This window comes from Haliotis cracherodii, unplaced genomic scaffold, assembly GCF_022045235.1.
Source record: "Haliotis cracherodii isolate W230 unplaced genomic scaffold, xgHalCrac1.p SCAF_4, whole genome shotgun sequence".
In the NCBI taxonomy this organism is placed as follows: domain Eukaryota; kingdom Metazoa; phylum Mollusca; class Gastropoda; order Lepetellida; family Haliotidae; genus Haliotis; species Haliotis cracherodii.
The window spans coordinates 52,709,279-52,731,839 of NW_027266297.1; the positions used below are offsets into that span (position 1 = coordinate 52,709,279).

The 22,561-nt window shown below is 41.4% G+C and overlaps 1 protein-coding gene across 2 annotated transcripts; it reads left to right on the top strand.

Moving 5' to 3' along the window:
- Window positions 1-3,716: 3,716 nt before the first annotated feature.
- LOC139479185 (uncharacterized) lies at window positions 3,717-13,904 on the top strand. Of its 2 annotated transcripts, XM_071261996.1 has the most exons (8): window positions 3,717-3,773; window positions 4,698-5,802; window positions 6,398-6,507; window positions 6,947-7,083; window positions 9,967-10,124; window positions 10,818-10,934; window positions 11,526-11,672; window positions 12,614-13,904. In XM_071261996.1, the coding sequence occupies exons 2-8, from the start codon at window positions 4,803-4,805 to the stop codon at window positions 12,865-12,867; spliced, it is 1,923 nt and encodes a 640-aa protein (XP_071118097.1). In that variant the 5' UTR covers window positions 3,717-3,773; window positions 4,698-4,802; the 3' UTR covers window positions 12,868-13,904. The 2 variants fall into 2 exon arrangements, with proteins under 2 accessions (XP_071118097.1, XP_071118096.1); XM_071261995.1 differs by lacking the exon at window positions 3,717-3,773 and having other exon boundaries at window positions 4,523-5,802.
- Window positions 13,905-22,561: the final 8,657 nt, after the last annotated feature.

Below are 22,561 nucleotides of genomic sequence, written 5' to 3' on the forward strand. Positions count from 1 at the left end.
CATATCATTACATGATAAAGAAATGTCTATGCTGATGAAATTAAGGCCACGGTACTTGAATCTCGAATATTTAAGCTGGTACATTCTTGTGTTTCATCAAATGTGTATTGTGCTTTAATTTTCTTATCAGAACAGTAATACAGTTTGTTCAACCGTAGGTGTTGCGGAACAATGAATACTTATGCCCCGAGTAAGTATTCAGTTAAAGAAGTTTGACGCAAACTGTGTCTATGTTATAAGCCATTTGTACTTCAAGACGCAGTTGAGGCTAAGTAGAGTTACGCCCCTTAGTTAACCATTCATCGGCTATTTCACAACCCACTGATGTATTCTGAAATGCCACAACTGCAGTGTTGATGATAAGATTGTTAGATGAGAAATCCAAGGGAAGTAAACATGCTGACCTTGTCAACTATTCCGTGTATGCAAATTATTTGTACTTACGCCCTGTGTTTTATTTATCACCCTGATATATAAGGCAGGAGTTGATATTTCCAAAAGAGGTCCTGAGGGGTCTGGGTTATCATAAATTCTCGAATTTACGTCCCCCCCCCAACTCCAACATTAGACCTTTTTGTCGGTAGCTTCAATTTAGAACCAAAATGGTAGATATGGTGTTTGGCTGATCGGGTACACTGCCTAGGCAATGGCTCTCGATACCAGTAAGTGGTATACTTATTGAGTGATTTGAACAGACATTATAAATTAGTTGATGCTTATTCATATCGAGTAAAGGCGAAGTCTCCCATTCAAATCTCTCATTTTACTACTTTGGGGGCACATACATAGACATGGTGAACATCGTCAACACTTAATATTCTTGTCAAAAGTCAACATGGAAATTTGAAATTGCTTGCTCCCATGTCAAGAAAAATGGTCACATATCAATCTTTAACTTGTGTCTATTTAAATGGTTAGTCGTAAATGTATTTTCGTCTCTGCTCATTCAAGAAAATCCAGATCTAAATAGCCCATCAAATTATTTCCCTTCAATTGAACTTTCATTACCTAAATCAGAACTTTGGATTTCTGTGCTGTAAGCTACTAAGCTACAACACAGACGGAATGAGTTGTATATGGAGGAAGAGGTTGAGGTAGTTGTCACCACATAGTTGTTTTACTATCACAGACAATGCGATGGGTTCAAGAGATAGGGTGATCCTGCATATTGTCAATGTGTTGGTGGTATTAATATCTGCATCAAAGGAAAGTTTCGCCCCGGCTTTTAATACCAAAAGACGTTAAAAGATGGTACTTATTGTTTCTTTGCCTGGCGCTCGGCATCGATGGGATAAAACTTGGATTGCGTGGTCGATGCGAGTCATTATTAGGTGTCTGAGTGGGGTATCTATGTTAAACTATGGCATGCTATACCAGAGGGCTATATCATTAGAAGACTGACACAAGTCTGACCAGAACGAGTTGCTACTTACTTATATATACACAAAGGTCGTACGCATTGCTATATAAAGTCCAATAATCTTGAACGCGACGTACGTTAAAACACATTCCATCTCATCACACAGACAGCTCAAATTTGTTTGAATATATAAACATAAAGATTGGTACAGTAATCACACATGACGTGTAACTGTTAATATTTTTTAGTAATAGTTATCAAATATATTTTATTTATAGCTTCTTGCTACTATGACAGTCCAAGAATTTTATTATTAACGTTAATCGAAACCTATACGTTGTTTGACACATGTCATGATATATATCATTATTGTGGTTAATGGTTTATAACTAAATTACAAATGATTACTTGACATTTGAATGGCTAACCAAGCAATGGTGTTTGCGTTTATGTTTCAACAAACCAAATAGAAACATTCCACGCCCACTACTATTTCCTAATTGGCTGATTGGGTTAGGCTAGTATTTGATTATTGCGCTGGACAATGTCTTTTATTTCGTGATGTTGTCTCAAGATTTGTTGGAACTAATCATTAAATATGCAGTCTGTGAAGGTTTTTTTTGTTAACGTATTTATTTATAAAAAAATGATTTAAATATGTTTGTGCGTTTATAAAGTGAAAGCTTTAACCCGGTGTGCACACTTTGCGTGTACCTCAACAAACGCAAAAATATTTTAAACTCAATTTTTAACACACAAGCCATCTACTACAAGATGCACGTACATCTGTAGGCGGGAATATTCACTAAACTCAGAGCCAAGCACCCATTGAACCAGATTCATAGCATTTATTGTGAAATCCTCTTTTCTGTTGTATGTTTGAATTATTGTGATCAGATATACGTTTGTAGCAGAACACTATCTGTCAAGTTAACGTGTATCATTTTAGCTCTCTTCAAACGATGCTCATATTAGAACTAGCGTTTTATGTCGAACAAGGTATTCCGTTTAGAAACGAATTTTTTTAAAGAAAGATTTATGTGAATATGTAAATCCTCTGTGTGTGTGTGTGTGTGTGTGTGTGGGGGGGGGGGGGGGGGGGGGGGGGCTTTGAAAATATATCACCATGCGTATTATACTTGTCTGTAGCGTCTCTACCGCTGAACTGTCATAGGGGATTCATGTCTTGGGATTTTCCTCCCTTGGTTCAAGGAAATGGAAGCGTGGAATCACATTGCATATATAATCGAGACGAACAATAAAGCAAATAGCTTGCATAGACCTGTAGTTAGTCTTCAACTTGGTATATATAACATTGTCACTGTCAGTTTACCACGGATCATTGATACGTCATACATATTTTAATGTTTCTGCTATGAAAACACTTTTTGATCAAGTTGACATAGCCGTATTATAATAGCTTTTCTCAGAAGGAAGGAATCTAAACTATATTATAATATATCTATCTCTTTTCCCCCGTGATATATGACTTTATATTGTGATGATTTTGACATCAAATTTACAATAATTGTTCTTTATGTGCAAATGCTGGGTTTGCAAACTAGTTCTCGCCGTGAAAATATGTACAATTGTTGATGCTGTATAAAGCAATATCATTCATTCCGCTATAGCTGTTAAGAAAGGGAGATAATTTACTGAACAAGACAATTTGTTATCAAACTACACACAATTTTGCCAACATCTTCTGAACATTGATTCGCGTCTGCATTTGTTCCGTTGTGACGCACTTTAGCTCATACATCTATGATATGAAAGATACAGGTGGTTTACTACAACAAAGGTCGAATACGCCATGAGAAGTCATATAGGGTGCTCCCGGCACATATACCAGTCTTTCCCAACTCCATGAAGCCTCTATATATGGGGCGCGGGGCGGTGGCAGTTGCCTGTAGTGGTTAACGCATAGCTAACATTAATATCACTCACTAGCACCGTACGTTAATTAGAATAAAGACAATCAGCCGAACGGGTTGACTTGGCCACCAATCAGTTTGTTTAGCGGTAGCGAGAACTAAGATCTGATTTTAATTATATTGTTTGGCCACATAAGATACATGGGTTATATATATTAAAAAAACCATGTCATTTCTATTTTCGTACTCTCCACTGCGCCGGAGTGTGAAACTGACCACACGCGTCACGGGCACGGATACGCAACAGCCAGCGGATACCAGTTTACAACTGATGAATGTCGTAAAATATATTCAATTATAATCTCTAAGATTTAGAGTTATGTACGATATATTCAATTGTATAATATGTGAAAGCTATGATATAAGGATTCATTTTGTAAACATTCCGCGAATGTCGTAAAAGTAAACACACGCCATTCGAAGACAGTAAGGTCACAATTAAGATTCGTTGTACCATACGTCCTTGGTTGTACTGAAAGGTAATAGCGTCTGTACTGAAATGTAAAAACATTATCTGCGTAACATGAAAGTGTGAAAACATTCTGTTGACTCTACGCCTGACGCTGTAGACTGACAACCGCGTGGCAAGTGCTTGCATGGGCCTGATGTTACGCTGTTCCACGAGAACATTGCCAAACGTACACTCAATTTGTTAATGACCACTGATACTACTTACTTACTTACTTTGGAGATTTAACGTGCGCTTTCCGACTGATGCGTATTTCGCACACGGTCACTGATACTGACGAACTCGAATATTTATAGATTACGTCTTCTAACCAGCTTTGCAGCTTCTTGAGTTAATTGAGCCAGTGATCTATTATATGGTCTATGATTGAGCCGAATTACAAAATTTGACATGTTCATACAGAAGTGATAATACTGTATCATACTGTTCCTGATATCTAGAACAGTGGTTCACTGTCACTGTGTAATCAGAATGGATGCTTGAATATACTTACATAGACTCACGTGTACTGCTATTATACAGCCAGTGTTGGAAACACTCGTAGGTTGCATGGTACAAAGACATCCGTTCTGACAGCACTGGTTAATTTCTTCTATTTGTTCACACATTTTTGCATACTATGGTGCACATGCAGTTTTCTAAAAACATCTGCATATCTACAAGAAAACGTCTACTTTCCACTATTTTTATATCCATAGCCTCAGAATTTTTTCACAAAATTCAGTTTGTTTACTGTGGCGGCAGGCATTGGTTTTCATGTTTGATGGTCATGTCTAAACGGAAACTGCAGCCAGAGATATATTATATCCAAAAGACAAGAGTTGTGGAAACAGTGGCTCCTGGCAGAAGTACTGTCAAATCTGGGAGCATGTTAGGTAGGTGCATCTCTTCACAGATTGAGAATGTACAAGATAATTGTGCTTGTTTGGATCAGGCCTCACCGCAGCCAGCAGGGGACAGATGGAAGTTGTCACGACCTGACCTGGTATGTCCTGAACCAGTGATTGCGAGGGGTGTCTCACACAAGCCTCAATACAACATGAGTAAAGGGGAAGATATTGAAACTGAAGGGAAGCTAATCACATGTGTTCAAGAGGACACTGTCTCTCAGAATCATTTTGAAAGTTGTCAGGATGGTCGTACTGGAAGTGCAGAGGATGTAAATATTATTGCTGACAATAATAAAAATGCTGCACTGTGTGCAGAAAATGAGGAGATCCTGTATTGCCAGCCTGGTGAAGTTCAACCACTTGACTCTCAGCCTCGGCAGTCAGACCGGTCAGACATGACACCTCCTGACTCTCAGCCTCGGCAACCCAACCGGTCAGACATGATACCTCCTGACTCTCAGCCTCGGCAACCCAACCGGTCAGACATGATACCTCCTGACTCTCAGCCTCGGCAACCCAACCGGTCGGACATGACACCTCCTGACTCTCAGCCTCGGCAGTCTGACCGGTCGGACATGACACCTCCTGACTCTCAGCCTCGGCAACCCAACCGGTTAGAAACGACACCACCTGACTCTCAGCCTCGGCAGTCTGACCGGTCGGACATGTCACCTCCTGACTCTCAGCCTCGGCAACCCAACCGGTTAGAAACGACACCACTTGACTCTCAGCCTCGGCAGTCTGACCGGTCGGACATGTCACCTCCTGACTCTCAGCCTCGGCAACCCAACCGGTTAGAAACGACACCACCTGACTCTCAGTGGCGACTGTCTGCCTGGCAAGACACGACACCTCCCGACTTTCTGTCTCTGCAACCCGACCGGCCAGACACAACTGCAACACAGACAGAGCCTGACACAGTTACTCACAAGAAGACAAAACCAACAGTTTTACCACAACATGTCCTTGAAAAGGTTGAGCATTTAGTATCCAAGAAATGTGAAAGTGACATTTCCTGGATACAGGATGTTGCGATGCATCCTTTTAACTCGACACTCTCCGATGCAGAGGAGGAATGTTTGTTTGGAAATTTATTTTCTGATCAAGAGGAAAACTTCAAGACAAGAAATCAAGCCAGCCATGAGAAAAGTAAGTGAAGATGCACTTCATGACATACATACATTAGGCCCCTAATTATTTTATTACTGTTAGTTTTACAGTTGGCAAACTAATTACTGGTTAACATACTGATAGATGGTCTTCTCAACTTTTGCAACATAATTTGTTGTTATAATTAATTTTTAAAAGATTTAAGATATTATGTCTAATACATATAAAGAAAAAGGGGCCATTGGCTCTAACTTTCAGTTTACTAATTGTCTGTAATACCTGTCTTGTTTTTCAAATGGGCAACTTTTGATCTTGCCAACAAACATGATAGAAATAAAAATGTCTTAGCACTGGAAACTTACATATGATATATTTCTATGGGCCAAAACATCATGTCCACAGGACTAGTTTTCCTGTATACTGCATGCACATGTGATGACTCACTCTGCTATGCTGCATTTCAGACAAAATAACCATGTTTGAATGGTAAAGTGGAGTGAAGTGTCATCTCAATTACTACCATAAGTGAATTAACACTTGTGTCTGTGGATCAGTAGAATCTTCAAACCCTGGAATGAATATTATGTTTAGAGATAGTTTTAGAGACTAATTTCTTTTGTGGCATCCTCTCCAGAGAAAGGCCATGATGAGTCTGGGGGAGTACCAAGGGGGAAGGGAGACCGCCAGATACCACGGAAACCCTCTCCCAACTACTTTGTTGCTGTGCAGATAACAAACCCACAGGTGCTTTTTCATGTCATCCAGTCAGCAAGGTCAGGTGGGGAGGTCAGCTGACACTAGTTGGATTTCAGTTATGCCACTGACCAGTCCTTGATTTGTTAATCTGATTCTATAGGGGGCCCAGATGTCCATTTGTCTAAGGCACTGCAATTCTTATGTGCAGAGTTGTGTCCCTTGTGCACCCATGAAACCGATGATTGTGGGTACAAATCCCTCTTGTGCCCCGATTGTGTTGCTATGTTTGTCACCAAATTGGTAAACGTCTCACACCTATTTACTTCTGGCTTTCCTCCAACATTGTTCTGACATGCAGTGATAAAACTGGAATACAGTTTAAAGTGACGTTAAATCCAACTCGCTCATTGTTCCTATGAGCACGTGTAAATGTTATGTGTCCTACATGCTTAGTTACTACCATGGCTACTCTGTTTCCTGTCTACAGATCCACTCCGGACTGTCACAGGTCCAGCAGGAAGTCATGGCTGTCAACCACAAGATGAGAGAAGTGATGATTAAACTGCCAACTTTACACATTACTCTCATGGTCATGAACTTGCAGACAGAAGAGGACATTGCAAGGTACGCATTACATTTTGCAGTTGAGACCTACCCAGTGTGTACTCGTATCTGTGTCTGGAACAGGTCCCCACTTCCCAATGCTTGTCCTAAGACTTGTAAGAGCAGACACAAGGAGGGAGTGGCTATTTTGTGTATCTGTGTCTGGAACAGGTCCCCACTTCCCAATGCTAGTCCTGACTCCACTTGACCATGTTTGTTGTTTGTTTTTTTTGTTCGACACTGCACTCAGCAATATTCCAGCTATATGACAGCTGTCTGTAAATAATCAAGTCCGTACCAGACAATTCAGTGATTGACATCATGAGCATTGATCCACGCAATTGGGATACAAAGACATGCATCAACCAAGTCAGTGAGCTTGACCACCCGATCCTGTTTAGTCTCCGTTTACGACAAGCATATTTTGCTTTTTATAGGTGCTGAAGACCTATTCTAACCCAGATCTTCAAGGGTCTTGAACATGTTGATGCACTCTTCAACACATTACTCGATACAGTCCTTGACACACTATATGACAGTCCTTGTCACACTACATGACAGTCCTTGTCACACTATATCACAGTCCTTGTCACACTACATGACAGTCCTTGACACACTACGTGACAGTCCTTGACACACTAAGTGACAGTCCTTGACACACTACATGACAGTCCTTGACACACTACATGACAGTCCTTGACACATTATATGATAGTCCTTGAAACACTATATGACAGTCCTTGACACACTACATGGCACGGTCCTTGACACACTACATGACAGTCCTTGACACACTACATGACACGGTCCTTGACACACTACATGACATAGTCCTTGACACATTATATGACATGGTCCTTGACACACTACATGACAGTCCTTGACAAACTACATGACAGTCCTTGACACACTACATCACACGATCCTTGACACACTATATGACAGTCCTTGACACACTATATGACACGGTCATTGACACACTACATGACAGTCCTTGATACACTATGTGACATGGCCCTTGACACACTACATGACAGTCCTTGACACACTACATGACAGTCCTTGACACACTACATGACAAGGTCCCTGACACACTACATGACAGTCCTTGACACACTATATGACAGTCCTTCACACACTACGTGACAAGGTTCTTGATACACTACATGACAGTCCATGATACATACCCCTCTGTCACCATCCTTGACAGTCATTACAGTTCTTGACACTCTACATGACACACTACATGACATACTACTTGACACACATGACACTACATGACATACTTCTTGACACACACGACACTCTACATCACACTATATGACATACTACTTGACACACATGACACTCTACATGACACACTACATGACATACTACTTGACACTCTACATGACATACTACTTGACACACATGACACTCTACATGACACACTACATGACATACTACTTGACACACATGACACTCTACATGACACACTACTTGGCACACATGACACTCTACATGACACACTACTTGGCACACATGACACTCTACATGACATACTACTTGACACACACGACACTCTACATGACACACTACATGACATACTACTTGACACACTACATGACACTCTACATGACACACTTCATGACACTCTTCATTGCACACATGACACTCTACATGACACACTTCATGACACTCTACATGACACACTACATAACACACTGCTTGGCACACAGGACCCTCTACATGACATACTACTTGACACACATGACGCACTACATGACATACTACTTGGCACACATGACACTCTACATGACACACTACATGGAATACTACTTGACACACATGGCAGTCAACATGACACATTACATGACATACTACTTTACACACATGACACTCTACATGACACACTACATGACATACTGCTTGACACACACGACACTCTACATGACACACTGCTTGGCACATGACACTCTACATGACACTACATGACTTACTACTTGGCACACATGACACTCTACATGACACTCTACATGACACTACATGACTTACTACTTGGCACACATGACTCTCTACATGACACACTTCATAACACTCTACATGACATACTGCTTGACACACATGACACTCTACATGACACACTACATGACATACTGCTTGACACACATGACACTCTACATGACACACTACTTGGCACACATGACTCTCTACATGACACACTACATGACACACTACATGACACACTACTTGACATACTACTTGACACACTACTTGACACACTACTTGGCACACATGACACTCTACATGACACACTACATGACACACTACTTGACACACTACTTGGCACACATGGCACTCTACATGACACACTACTTGGCACACATGACACTCTACATGACACACTACATGACACACTACTTGACACACTACTTGGCACACATGACGCTCTACATGACACACTACTTGGCACACATGACACTCTACATGACACACTACTTGGCACACATGACACTCTACATGACACACTACTTGGCACACATGACACTGTACATGACACAATACATGACACACTACTTGGCACCCATGACACTCTACATGACACACTTCTTGGCACACATGACACTCTACATGACACACTACTTGGCACACATGACACTCTACATGACACACTACTTGGCACACATGACACTGTACATGACACAATACATGACACACTACTTGGCACCCATGACACTCTACATGACACACTACTTGGCACACATGACACTCTACATGACACACTACTTGGCACACATGACACTCTACATGACACACTACTTGGCACACATGACACTCTACATGATACACTACTTGGCACACATGACACTCTACATGACACAGTACTTGGCACACATGACGCTCTACATGAAACACTACTTGCAGGGCGAGTGCAGCACTGTCTGAGAGTGGCAGTGAGCTGAGGGAGAGGTTCAAGACACTGCCAGTGTTGGAGGTGGCAGGACTGGGGACATTCCGGAACCAGGTTGTGTTTGCCAAAGTCTCACCTGGTGATGCTCTTGATGACCTCACACATATACATGGTAGGTAGAGATTATCTCTCACTAAATTATGTACCTTGCTTACCTCAGAACGATTTCCAAAGATTAGAATTTGGGTAAAATTAATCATTCTGTCCTGATATAGTGAGCATGTTAGCTTATATGACACCCAATCATGTCCATTAGAAATTAGCCATATATTGGGTTCACTTAAAGTTCCAAGATCACAAGACTAGACAAGCTGGGGGCTCCATAATCTGTGCTCAGTATGTTCAAATAAGATGTCCTAACATTTTGACATTAATCAAATTGATGTTATCTTGATAAGATCTAATCCTTATCAAGACAATGGCAAGCTCTCTATATGTGGGACATCTTGCCAATGGGATGACATAGACTACTGTCTGTACAGGAAGATGATGCTTATATCATCACGGAATGAGAGAGCGCTCAAATTGTCTGGAGCAATATGCCAACTACAACACAAGCAAGGCAGACATCAGTGTTAATGAAGAGAACACCCATCATTGCTGAAGAAACACAATCAATGAAACACAAAATAAGGAAGTTAGGTCATAGCTAAAAGTTCGTCTTTTTGGGGTTGTCTTTCACACAGAAACTGCCCCAACTTTGCCATCATTGTTACCAACCTAACCTTTGGGGATGCAGTACATCTGTGTTGTAGTGTGGACCTTACAACAGTCATGCCCAAGTCAGCTGTAGTTTACTTTACAGGGTGTGTGACCAACAAGATGGCCGACCATGGAGTAGTCTCCACGGAGACAAGGGGCCTCACTCCTCACATCACCATCATGAAGATGAGCATGGCTAAGCCTGCCTTCAGGAGGTCAGGTCAGTTTGTGTTCATTCTGCAAGTCTGCAACAGGTAACACAAGATTTACGTGTGTAGGGCAGTTCCAGCTTATTAAAAAATAAAATAATCTCAAAGTTATCCATCTGGACATAAAGTTTAATGTTTATATATTCAGTATTGCCCTGGAATGACAAAATAGCTTGTTTAAACAAACTGTTTGATATGAAATCAATCAATATCAAAGATTACAGTACATGTAAATAAAAATCCATTTTTTAGAAAGACTACTGGTATAAGAATGCTTAAGTCATATTAGATCATGCACCTTTGTTCTCGGATGTCTTATGGAAAGGTTGAATGAACATGATAAATACTCAAATCATTGTTCTGTTCAAAGAAATGTAATATCTATTAAAGTGAGGTTTTGAGCATGACACCTTACATTATCAAATGAGGCACTTTTTAAATATTGTGACCCTAATCTCAGATATGTGCTAAACAGTTATTTCTGTGTTTGTTGAAGAATGTTTATAACCTATCAGACACGTTATATCAGTTTGAAGAAATCTTCGTCTTGATATCTTTAATGCTGTTAATAGTCATGTTGAATTTTGTCATTACATTTTCAGTTGCCAAGAAAATTGACCTATCTTTGTACAGCAAGTTCAAGGACATGACCTTTGGCACAGAAACGGTACAGAGGCTGCAACTATGTGCAATGTTGAAGCCCAAGGTCACATCTGGCTATTACCATGTAGCTCACGAGGTGTATTTAGGTAGATTGTGATTTACACTCCACAATAGGGAGTCATTTGCTGACACTTTTATATTTGGTTTGTTTATGGATTTGAATGACTGAGGTTAAAAGCCAGGGGCGCCATAGGTCCTCATGCCTCAGTTTGCTGAGAAGAGTTGTGTCCCTTTCTTGAACTTAAGGGGTCGTTGTGGGCCTGGTACTGCAGACATGTATCCCAGGTGTGTTTGTGTACCCTAGCCAAACTCAGAATACAGAGAGGTACCTGGTACCTTAAACGACCGATGAGTCCATATTCCTCAACCCCAAACCGAAACTGGTTCATGTTGTTGTTCTGGTTTTCCTGATGACGGGTGCACGCTGGACAATGCTGTGCATGGTGGAATATTAGAGTAATGTACGTACATCACTTTGTTGCTTGTTTCTTATATGACACTCTGGAATGCATCTCTAACAACTATATGACAGTTCAGATCCATTTATGGAAAGGATATACTGAGAGAAACATAAACAATGCGTACTGCCATGTTGAATCTTACCTCGGTTTGGCATTCAGGATGTTTTGTATACTTAAGCGTTCAAGAAACAGCCTGCGGTGGGATGGACTCATCTCAGGGTAACTTTCTGTATTCTGATTTTGGCTAGGGTACATTTCTGTATCGGGTACATTTCTGCATACAGAAATGTACCTGGGGTACAACCTCCCCTTATCATGATCATTGATATATGAACGTTATGACCTTGATCCTGGACCAATTTAATGATCATCTACACCTGTGTGGGCTTTCCTCCCACAAGTGACTGAAATACTGTTCTATCAGCAATATTCCAGCTAAATGATGTGGCCTGTAAATATTTAAAACTGGGTTATATGCCCATTTTACACAGTTTATCACATATGCCAATATCTGATAAACATGATAAATGTATTCAGTTCTGTATCTTGCACTGGTATTTTTTCAGGACAACGGGAGGTAACTCTTTCTGAGTTCAGTCGCTCTCTGGTCCAATCGTCCATAGTATCAGCCATAGAGAGTGTTAAGCTGGATAGTGTCAAGTCCCAAACACAAGTAAATTCACAGAACAGTAAAGGAAAGTTGGAACATAAACCTCAGAAAAAGAAACACAAGACTAAGAGATCCAAAGAGTTGAAGAAGGAAAGCAGAAATGGTGTTGCTGTCTTAAAGCCAGGAAAGGCAGACTCCACTGTCAAATAGAGCTTGGATGTGTCTGCCTGATGAGCACACACTGTCAGCCATGGTGGATGGGCTCGGTGTCCATACTCACAGTGTGTTGGTTACATACCTAACGACATTGCCACAAGGACTCACGGTCTCGCAAGTACGGCAGTCAGAATGACATGAGAGTTGTTGGGAAGTATGTTGGTCTCAAGACTAGGAGAACATATATGTGGATAGATTTAGTACTGTACACAACCTGATCTCATTCACAGATGTCACATGATATCCAGTGTTTCATAGTGAGTGTGCATTAGTAGGGATGTTATCAAATGGAGTTTATGAGGTGTCAAGATAAACCCTCAGTTCCCTGCCGTGAGAGGGGCAACCTATGCTCTCCCAACAAGACTTGCGGTGACATCACATGTTCACTTCCTTCCACCATCATCAAAATCCAGTCTGCCAAATTCACTGTATATTTATCATAAGCATGTCTCCCAGAAATTAGTGAGTGAGTGAGTGAGTGAGTATGGTTTTACTACACCCCTTTAGCAGTATTCCACCAATATCATGGTGGGGGACACCATCATACATTGTACCCATGTGACGTGGGGAATCGAACACAGGCCTTCAGCGTGACAAGTGAACGCTTTAACCACTAGGCTACCCACATGCCGCTATCCCCTCCCCCACCACCCTAAAATTAGAGAACATTGACAATCGTGCGACCTGTAAGATGTACACGTACATTTATTTTCAGTTTGGAGCTATGTTACTCTTAGAGATTATGGTGCAAAAACACAGTTTGTTTGTCCGCATTCTAAAAGCATAAATGTAATGTAGCAGGAGCCCAGTCTAACACTGACTAAAATCCCTTATAATTCCAACAAAGCACGTGCTTGCTCCATCTGTGTTCAAACATTGGACAGCTGCATTTTCGCTCACCTGATTTAAATCAATCATCAGGCAATTCTGCATGTGTCATGAAACTTGATATGCAACAAGTATGTGGTTTTCGGAAAGACATGTGTTTTGTTCTTTTTTATATTTAATGTTTAACTCAGCTTATGACCTTTGACTTTCATTACCCCCATTTTTCTGGTATTAGCGCATTTTTACCTCTCTCTCTCTCTCTCTCTCTCTCTCTCTCTCTCTCTCTCTCTCTCTCTCTCTCTCTCACGCCTACACTGTCAGTACCGGTAGCCAATCAACGGAGAGCAGGATCAAAACAATGTCCATTGGACCTGTCAGTTAAGACAAGAGGCGAAAAGAACTGCAACAGTCAGACTTTAACGAACTGGAAGAAAAATATTGCGACATTCCGAAGTAATAAAAGTAGTGCGCCTCGGTGGGCGTGGCTTAATTTTTTTACATTCATTGGGAAATGAATGCAATAACACATGACCTATTCAGCTAATCAGAATACAGGAATTTCAATGAACACAACAAAAATGTAATTATTACTGGCTGAACAAACAAAATTCTAATGTGCCCCATGGCGGCGGATAGTGATAACGCTGTTTTCTTGTTAACTATGACGTGTACCGGTTAAGATGTAGAAAGTGGAGCTTGTTGTCCTCTTACAACCATGAGCTGTCAGGTGTACTCCTGGGGGACTAAAAGCCTCACACCCTCATCTGACGTGTCTTCGCTTGGGAGGCTCACACTGAACGTCAGCTGGACGTTTCTGAATCCTTGAAGACAGACTGAAGGTAGAATATTCTGGAACCTCTGGTTAGTGGACCAGACAATCTCTTTTTGGATGCTGTGTAGTCTACCACTGAAGAATTGTGGACCTGTGATAGACTTCGACAACATATTACTCCTCAGCATGGCTGGAAGGCACTGACGTATCTGCTGAATTAGGTGGTAGCGCTGCCTGAAAAGAAACACTTGAGCTGACTGGAGATCTTCCTGGATCTTGAAGATATGGTCCAAGAAGCTGTGCGCCAAGTTCTACTGTTCCACTGTCATATCGACTCAGAGTCCGAGGGTTGACCAGCAATATGATTGATCGGTGGGATGACACAGTCTAATGTCACGAACCAATTGATGTAGACACTGATGCTCATCATCTGTTTGTTGACAGTATCAAGCTCCTTGAACTTGCCCATGTCAATTCGAGTCTTGGTCGTGGGATTTCTTACTATCTCGTGACATGTTCGTCTATGATAGGATGCAGCTGCAAGGGACAATTGAGGGTTTTGTAGATGCTCTTGCTGATCAGAGGCAGGTGAGTCTAACAATATTATCTGTGGGTGTATACACTGACCTATCTATCCTTTTCGTTATGTTGTTAGTATATGACGGGAAGGGTAGAGTGCTGATTTCTTCCGCCTTAACACGCACGCCCAATCGAAGGCTTGATCAGGTGTTCTTACTTGTTAGTAGACCGTAACACAGGGATAAAGGTGTACCATTCCTGAAGGATATCCTAGACCGTATAGTTGTCATGCTTGAATGCTTCCTCCTGAACAGATTCAGCATCGTAGGAAAAGACGTGGGTTGCACAGTCGCACACCCTAGACCAACAGTGCTGTGGTGAGCCATTGTGATGAGGTGGCGTACTGCCTTGGAATCCTACCTGCGACTTGAGCTGCACGAGGCACCTGCCGGGGGCTGGCCTAGAATTGTCTCAGTGGTAAATCAAATGGCGCAAACATAATTTGAAAGGACACATCTGCTAGGCTTTGCAACAGGATTTATTTACTCGTCTAGAGTCATGTTGTTATTGTGTAGATAACTCGGAGGAGATTGATATCTGTCCTTATTGGATTGAAATACAACACAGCAAGAACACAATGATGCAGACGCTGTAGCAGCTGAATGATCGGACCATAAGAAAATGTCAACGGGACCTGAACAACATCTGTTACGATGACGTCAGAAGATCAAAATGGAGTAGGGGGTCAAACCACAAAGTCACAAAGTCAATAACGGGTATAACCTGCCATATCCCCCTCAAATCCTGTGCCAAGTCACGGACGTTATCTGGAGGATGTGGAACACAATGCAGACGGTGCTCCATTTCATACCACACATGCTCTATTGGGGAGAGATCTGGAGAATTTGTACGCCATGGCAGTCACATGACATTGTTATGGTGAAAGAAATCCATTGCGACCCTAGCCGTGTGAGGACGTCCTGTTGAAATGTCAATCCCGGGCAGTCACATGACATTGTTATGGTGAAAGAAATCCATTGCGACCCTAGCCATGTGAGGACGAGCGTTGTCCTGTTGAAATGTCAATCCCGGGCCATGACGTTGCAGGAAAGGAATGACCACAGGCCTCAGAATCTGATCTCTGTAGCCAACACCGGTGAGATTGCCCTGAACAACCACCAAAGGGGTTCGGTGCTGTGCTGTTATCCCACCCCAAATCATCACAGAGCCACCTCCAAAACGATTCCTCTCCACAATACAGTTGTGTGCATAACGTTCTCCCAAACACCGGTAGACACGTTGGCGCCCGTCACTGGGGGAAATGTTGAACCTCGATTCATTTGTAAAGACAACATTTCTCCACCATTTCGAGGTTGGCGAACATGATTTCGACACCATTTTAGACGGTTGACGCGATGACGGTGTGTTAGGATGGGACGTATGGCAGGGCTTCGTGGTCGAATCCCGTATTGACGTAAACAATTCCTGACAGTGTTGGGATGGATACGGCGCAGTCCAGGAATTGTCTGGGACGTCGTTACTGCCGTTTGGAACCTGTGTCGGAGATGTGTAAATCGAATCCATCTGTCCTGTCTTGGCGTCGTTACTCGGGGAAGTCCTGAACGTGGGTGGTCGGCAACGTCATTTGTGTTCTGATAACGCCTCACCAATGCCGATATCGCGTTACGATGGCATTGGAAATGTGTTGCCACCTGTTGTTGCCTCATTCCCCCTCGGATCATTCCAATTGCTTCATGACGCTGTGCAGCTGTCAATCTTGGCATGATTTGCTTGTGATATATGCTTGTGTCTGCGCCTGAGAAGTTTTGAGTTTTTGAATGACCACAGATAATGCTTTCCAAAGTGACAGCGAATTTTGAGTTGACATGCTGTGTACAGCTGCACAGGATGCACGTGCAGTAACACATTTCACGTCCATAGGCCCTCATCAATGACGTCATATCGCATGGCACGTGCATGAGCGTTTGAATGTCTCCAATAATTGCTGTGTTCAAACCTATATTTCATATGTGGACGGTGTGCCCTTATATCTATATTTTCTCCGTGCACAGTTTCTTTATGTGGCTAGTATATATTGCCTTCATTTCCCTGCAAAATGACCAAAGACCCTTGATCTTGAGATCGTCCATGTCAGCTCCCTATCCTGAGTCGGAGGCGTCCGTAAACCAATTGATGTTCTGGGGACGGGATCCCTGCGTGTCCATCAAAGTAATTAATTAGTTTAAGAATTCAAACGCTCTGCTTGGGGCAGAAGAGACATCGTCCAACAAATGGGCCGAGATGGGATCGTGTGTATCATCAAAAGATTTTTGACAAAGCTACCTCCCGGAGGACAGAGGCAGTCAATGTGGAGTTGTAATCCGGCCCCAATCTTTACGATGTCTTGTACTGGTACGATCTCAGACTAGGTCGGATGAATCAGAAAACTGAGGTACATCATGGATTGAATCAGGAAGACCATACTCTGATGGAGTTGGCCTTTGGGAAATCGTCCCGATACACATGAAGACGTACAAGATGTAGATGGACGAAGCTGATAATGGGAGCCATAACCCTGGTGAAGAGCCAAGGGGCTATTGCAGTCCTAATGGCAGGACACGGAACTCGCCACGTCTCACGTTGACAGTGATGAGGACGTCTGTTGAGAAATCTGAAGATTGCATGGTGTGATTATAGCCAAGAAAGGAATTTATGGCTATGATGTAATAGAGGTAAGGTATTCAAAGTTAAGGCGTCATGACGGGGTGTTTGTGACAACTGGTCACAGCTGTATGTGTTTGCAGCATAAAGACAGACTCCCAAGAATACTCAATATTTGGAGCAAAATATTAGGATGCCGAAGAATGTTGACACCCATCATGCAGATTATTAGGGAAGAAACGAGATCAGAAATACAGTAAATGTTTTAGCACAATTATCAAGAACTAACAGTCCATGCCATAACTTTTGGTTATCTTTTGCGAGATAATTAGTCCTTCTTTTCATCTGGTATGATAGTGTTCAATTAGTGGTCGGTATTGAGTTGGATTCACAATCTACAGTGTCATCCCTCCAAAATAAAAACAAATAACTAAATAGCTTTAAAACTTTCTTTTTACCATAAAACAATAATTATGAGAAAGTTACAGTGTGCTCATCTGCATACATCTTGTTATTAGCAAAGGTATAACCTTGCGAAGTCGAAAAAAGTATGACATTGCTCAAACAACGCACCCATGCGTAATGGTTGAAGTGGTTACTTTATACCTCAGACTGTCAGTTTTGTATTAAAGGTAATCGACTCCCAATAAATAACCATTATACTCGCAGTTGTACCATGGACTGTACGACGTTACGACTAACGACTAAAATAGATGCATTTACTAGGAGCATGCAACTAAAAGGACAGACATTTTATCATTTTATTATAAAGCTGACGTCAAGAACCTGGACTCCAATTATCCTTCGTCAGTCTGGAATACCAGCCAAACTCTCATCATCAATATTGTAATCATTTCATATTTAATGTTTCTTTTTAATGATACATGACTTTATCGTTTGAGAGATACAGAGATAACTTTGAAATAATTTTGAAAATAAACGCTTTAGGCGTCACAAACATGTATCTGGTATTAATTTTGTGTCATTTTGAATGTTATTGAAGAGTTTTCTATGTGACAATGATGTGAAAACATTTATATAGACAAGGATGCCGGAGACAAAATACATCTTTTAATTTAAAGGGACCAGTTGGGCAATAAGAAACAGTTCGCGATCGCCGTTACGTTGTGAGGAATGATGAAAGGTCCCCGATGAAGCCAACGTAAAATATTGCTTTCCCTGCGTGTTGTGCAGCATCTATGTGCTCACTTTGTGATCCCTTAATGAAAGTGCGTCCGACTGTGTCACTGTGCTACATTTATGATATCTCAAAACAATTTTTTATTTTAAAGGACATATTTCATAATTGTTACAGTCCATACATAACAATTAAGTCTTGTTTCAGTCATAAAGCATACACAAATACTCACAACACAGTACTTTCGCCAATTCCTCCAAAACGGTGATCGACCATGTGGTCGCCTTCCCCAAAGAGAGATACTGCTTGTATGGTGTTTTGGGACAGAAACTGTCAATAGCTGTATGTTTGTACATACTGTTTCACCTACAAGTGTTTTAATTCAGTTGGGTTGAAGTATATTATTGTTCTGCTTCAGTGTGGATGTGTATGATGCTGGGATGTGTGTCCTTACACAGCTCTGGCACCAACACAAGTTTCCAAACACCACATGAAATGAAAAGAATGAAGACAGTTATCTTTGATAATTTTATTATTACCATTGTGGGAGTTTGACATGCAACAGGAGGTGTCATCATGTTACACAAGGCTTTCCTGAACACATACATGAATTTAAAGTTTATGAAAAATAGCAAATGGAGCTAGTAGTTGAATACAGCCAACTAGGTTAGGATTAATGAGGCAGTGGGTTCCCCCTCCTGCTGCTAGCACAGAGTGTTGAGGAGTCTGTACATCCTACATGCGTATACACAGCAGTCACACAGGCTGCTTCCCCCTGCTACAACATGCACACACACAGATAGTCGCTGTGGTACCCAATGGTCAGCCCAAATCTGACTATAATACCATGATTCAATAATTGTAGCTTAGTGGTTCCTGGTTGGTATTGAAGGTAGGGGCAAACTCCACCCAGAGATGCAAGCTCAGGCAGTTATAGACTGCTCTACTATGCAGACAGCAGACAGCAGCAGCAGACTAACATACACAATACTAAACAAAATCACATGGTGAGATCCTGGCACTGTCACATTATGAGAGTTGCAAGTTGCACTCTTGCTCCACTGATACATGAAGCTACACAACATATACTGCAGCACTGAAGCAGCCATGGCTATAGAACTTGTTCATAAACATTGTATAACAAATAACAAACTGTCCATGCTACTATCACTGTGTTGTTCCACTTACCAGATTTCAGGGACTAAGGGTACTAAATCAATATTCAACAACAAATAAATGATTTTGATCATTAGTTTGCTCTAATACATGGAAGACCTTAACCAGTTCTAAAACTTCCTGGAAGTGAGTTCAGTAGGATTCAGTGTAGACGTATCTCCCAGACGTGTGGTAGAAGCACACAGCTGACAACAGTGCATGAGCCAGCTTGCCACACAGCTTGTATCTGAACACATTATTGCATATACACAAACTTCAATATTTACAATCAGTAATGCATGCAGATACACAACGAAGCAAAGTATTTACAATATATACCAATGTTGAAAATAAAATTTGTCAAATCTTTAAACACAGATTTACATATGATGTCTGTCCTTATGGAACGAATATAGAAGTGAGATTATTTGTTATAATTTCAGAAATATACAGATCATATTGAAGGTAGAACCTGTTACATACTTATATTTGCCGGGTCAATAATATTCTGTTACTAGGGCTACTCACAACCACAGGTACCACTTATATATATATATATATGTATGTATGTATATGTTTATGTATATGTTGGCTACAATGAGTGGGCTATGTCTGATCTCACCAATAGCTAACAACAGAAATTCTGAGTATTTCTGGATGCAGACTAATACTTATCTGGGCAGCTCAACGACATAGGAGACTCCCATGTTACCAATCCAGTGAAGGCACGATGGCTACTATGTGTCATCTAGGAGGTGTACAAGCTCATGGCCTGTCGCAGTGCTGGACCATTTCTACAGTTGACTAACAGGAGCACACATGGCATCCTCTATCAATGGAGCCTGCATGACTTGCTCTTTTGATTTAGATAAAATGTTATAAAAAATCAGAATTAAACTAGTTAATAAACATGGCTGCAGTGCCTTCTGTGTGTAAGAGTGGATAGGCCACAGCAATCGACATGACTGGAATGTCTCGCTAAACCACAGCTTACATAGCAATATCACCTTGTGTCACTGTGAACCCAGTAATATTACCATGTGTCACTGTGAACCCAGTAATATTACCTTGTGTCACTGTGAACCCAGTAATATTACCATGTGTCACTGTGAACCCAGTAATATTACCTTGTGTCACTGTGAACCCAGTAATATTACCTTGTGTCACTGTGAACCCAGTAATATTACCATGTGTCATTGTGAACATGTAATATTACCTTGTGTCACTGTGAACCCAGTAATATTACCATGCATCACTGTGAACCCAGTAATATTACCATGTGTCACTCTGAACATGAAATATTACCTTGTGTCACTATGAACCCAGTAATATTACCATGTGTCACTGTGAACCCAGCAATATTACCATGTGTCACTGTGAACCAAGTAATTTTACCATGTCACTGTGAACCCAGTAATATTACCATGTGTCATTATGAACATGTAATATTACCTTGTGTCACTGTGAACCCAGTAATATTACCTTGTGTCACTGTGAACCCAGTAATATTACCTTGTGTCACTGTGAACATGTAATATTACCATGTGTCACTGTGAACCAAGTAATACTACCTTGTGTCACTGTGAACCCAGTAATATTACCTTGTGTCACTGTGTACATGTAATATTACCTTGTGTCACTGTGAACCCAGTAATATTACCATGTGTCACTGTGAACCCAGTATTATTACCATGTGTCACTGTGAGTGAGTGAGTTGGGTTGTGTCACTGTGTACATGTGATATTACCTTGTGTCACTGTGAACCCAGTAATATTACCATGTGTCACTGTGAACATGTAATATTACCTTGTAAGTAAGGATAACATGTATGGATAACCTATGGATAACAACTTCTTTATTACCTTCTATCACCCCTTTTGTGTACACAACAGGCTTCTCCACTCCAGTGTAACCACATCCCAATCTACTCAACTGCATAAACACTGCCTCATACCTGTATATATGCTTGTCAACCATACTTTGTACATCACTTGCTTGATAATGGAAATAGAAATGTCACTCATAATTGTAATAAAGAAGTTGTTCATCCATATATCTTATCCTTACATAGTACTCCAACTTCTAATTGTGCCTCAGAGAAGAAAATATTACATTGTGTCAGTGGACCCAGGAATTTTACCAAGATCACTGAAACCGCACTGAACATTAATTTTTACTCCTATATAAAGTTATCTATTAATGCACTGGCCCCTTAACAGAACAAGACATTTCCAGGAGATAGAGGACATTGCATCCCTCCCATCTGATGTAAAGCTTCCCTCACAGACATGTTCCCTCCATAAGATCCAGGTGGCAGGTTAACGTGGTGGGAGGTGAAGCTTCCCTCACAGACATGTTCCCTCCATAAGATCCAGGTGGCAGGTTAACGTGGTGGGAGGTGAAGCTTCCCTCACAGACATGTTCCCTCCATAAGATCCAGGCAGCAGGTTAACGTGGTGAGAGGTGAAGCTTCCCTCACAGACATGTTCCCTCCATAAGATCCAGGCGGCAGGTTAACGTGGTGAGAGGTGAAGCTTCCCTCACAGATATGTTCCCTCCATAAGATCCAGGTGGCAGGTTAACGTGGTGAGAGGTGAAGCTTCCCTCACAGACAT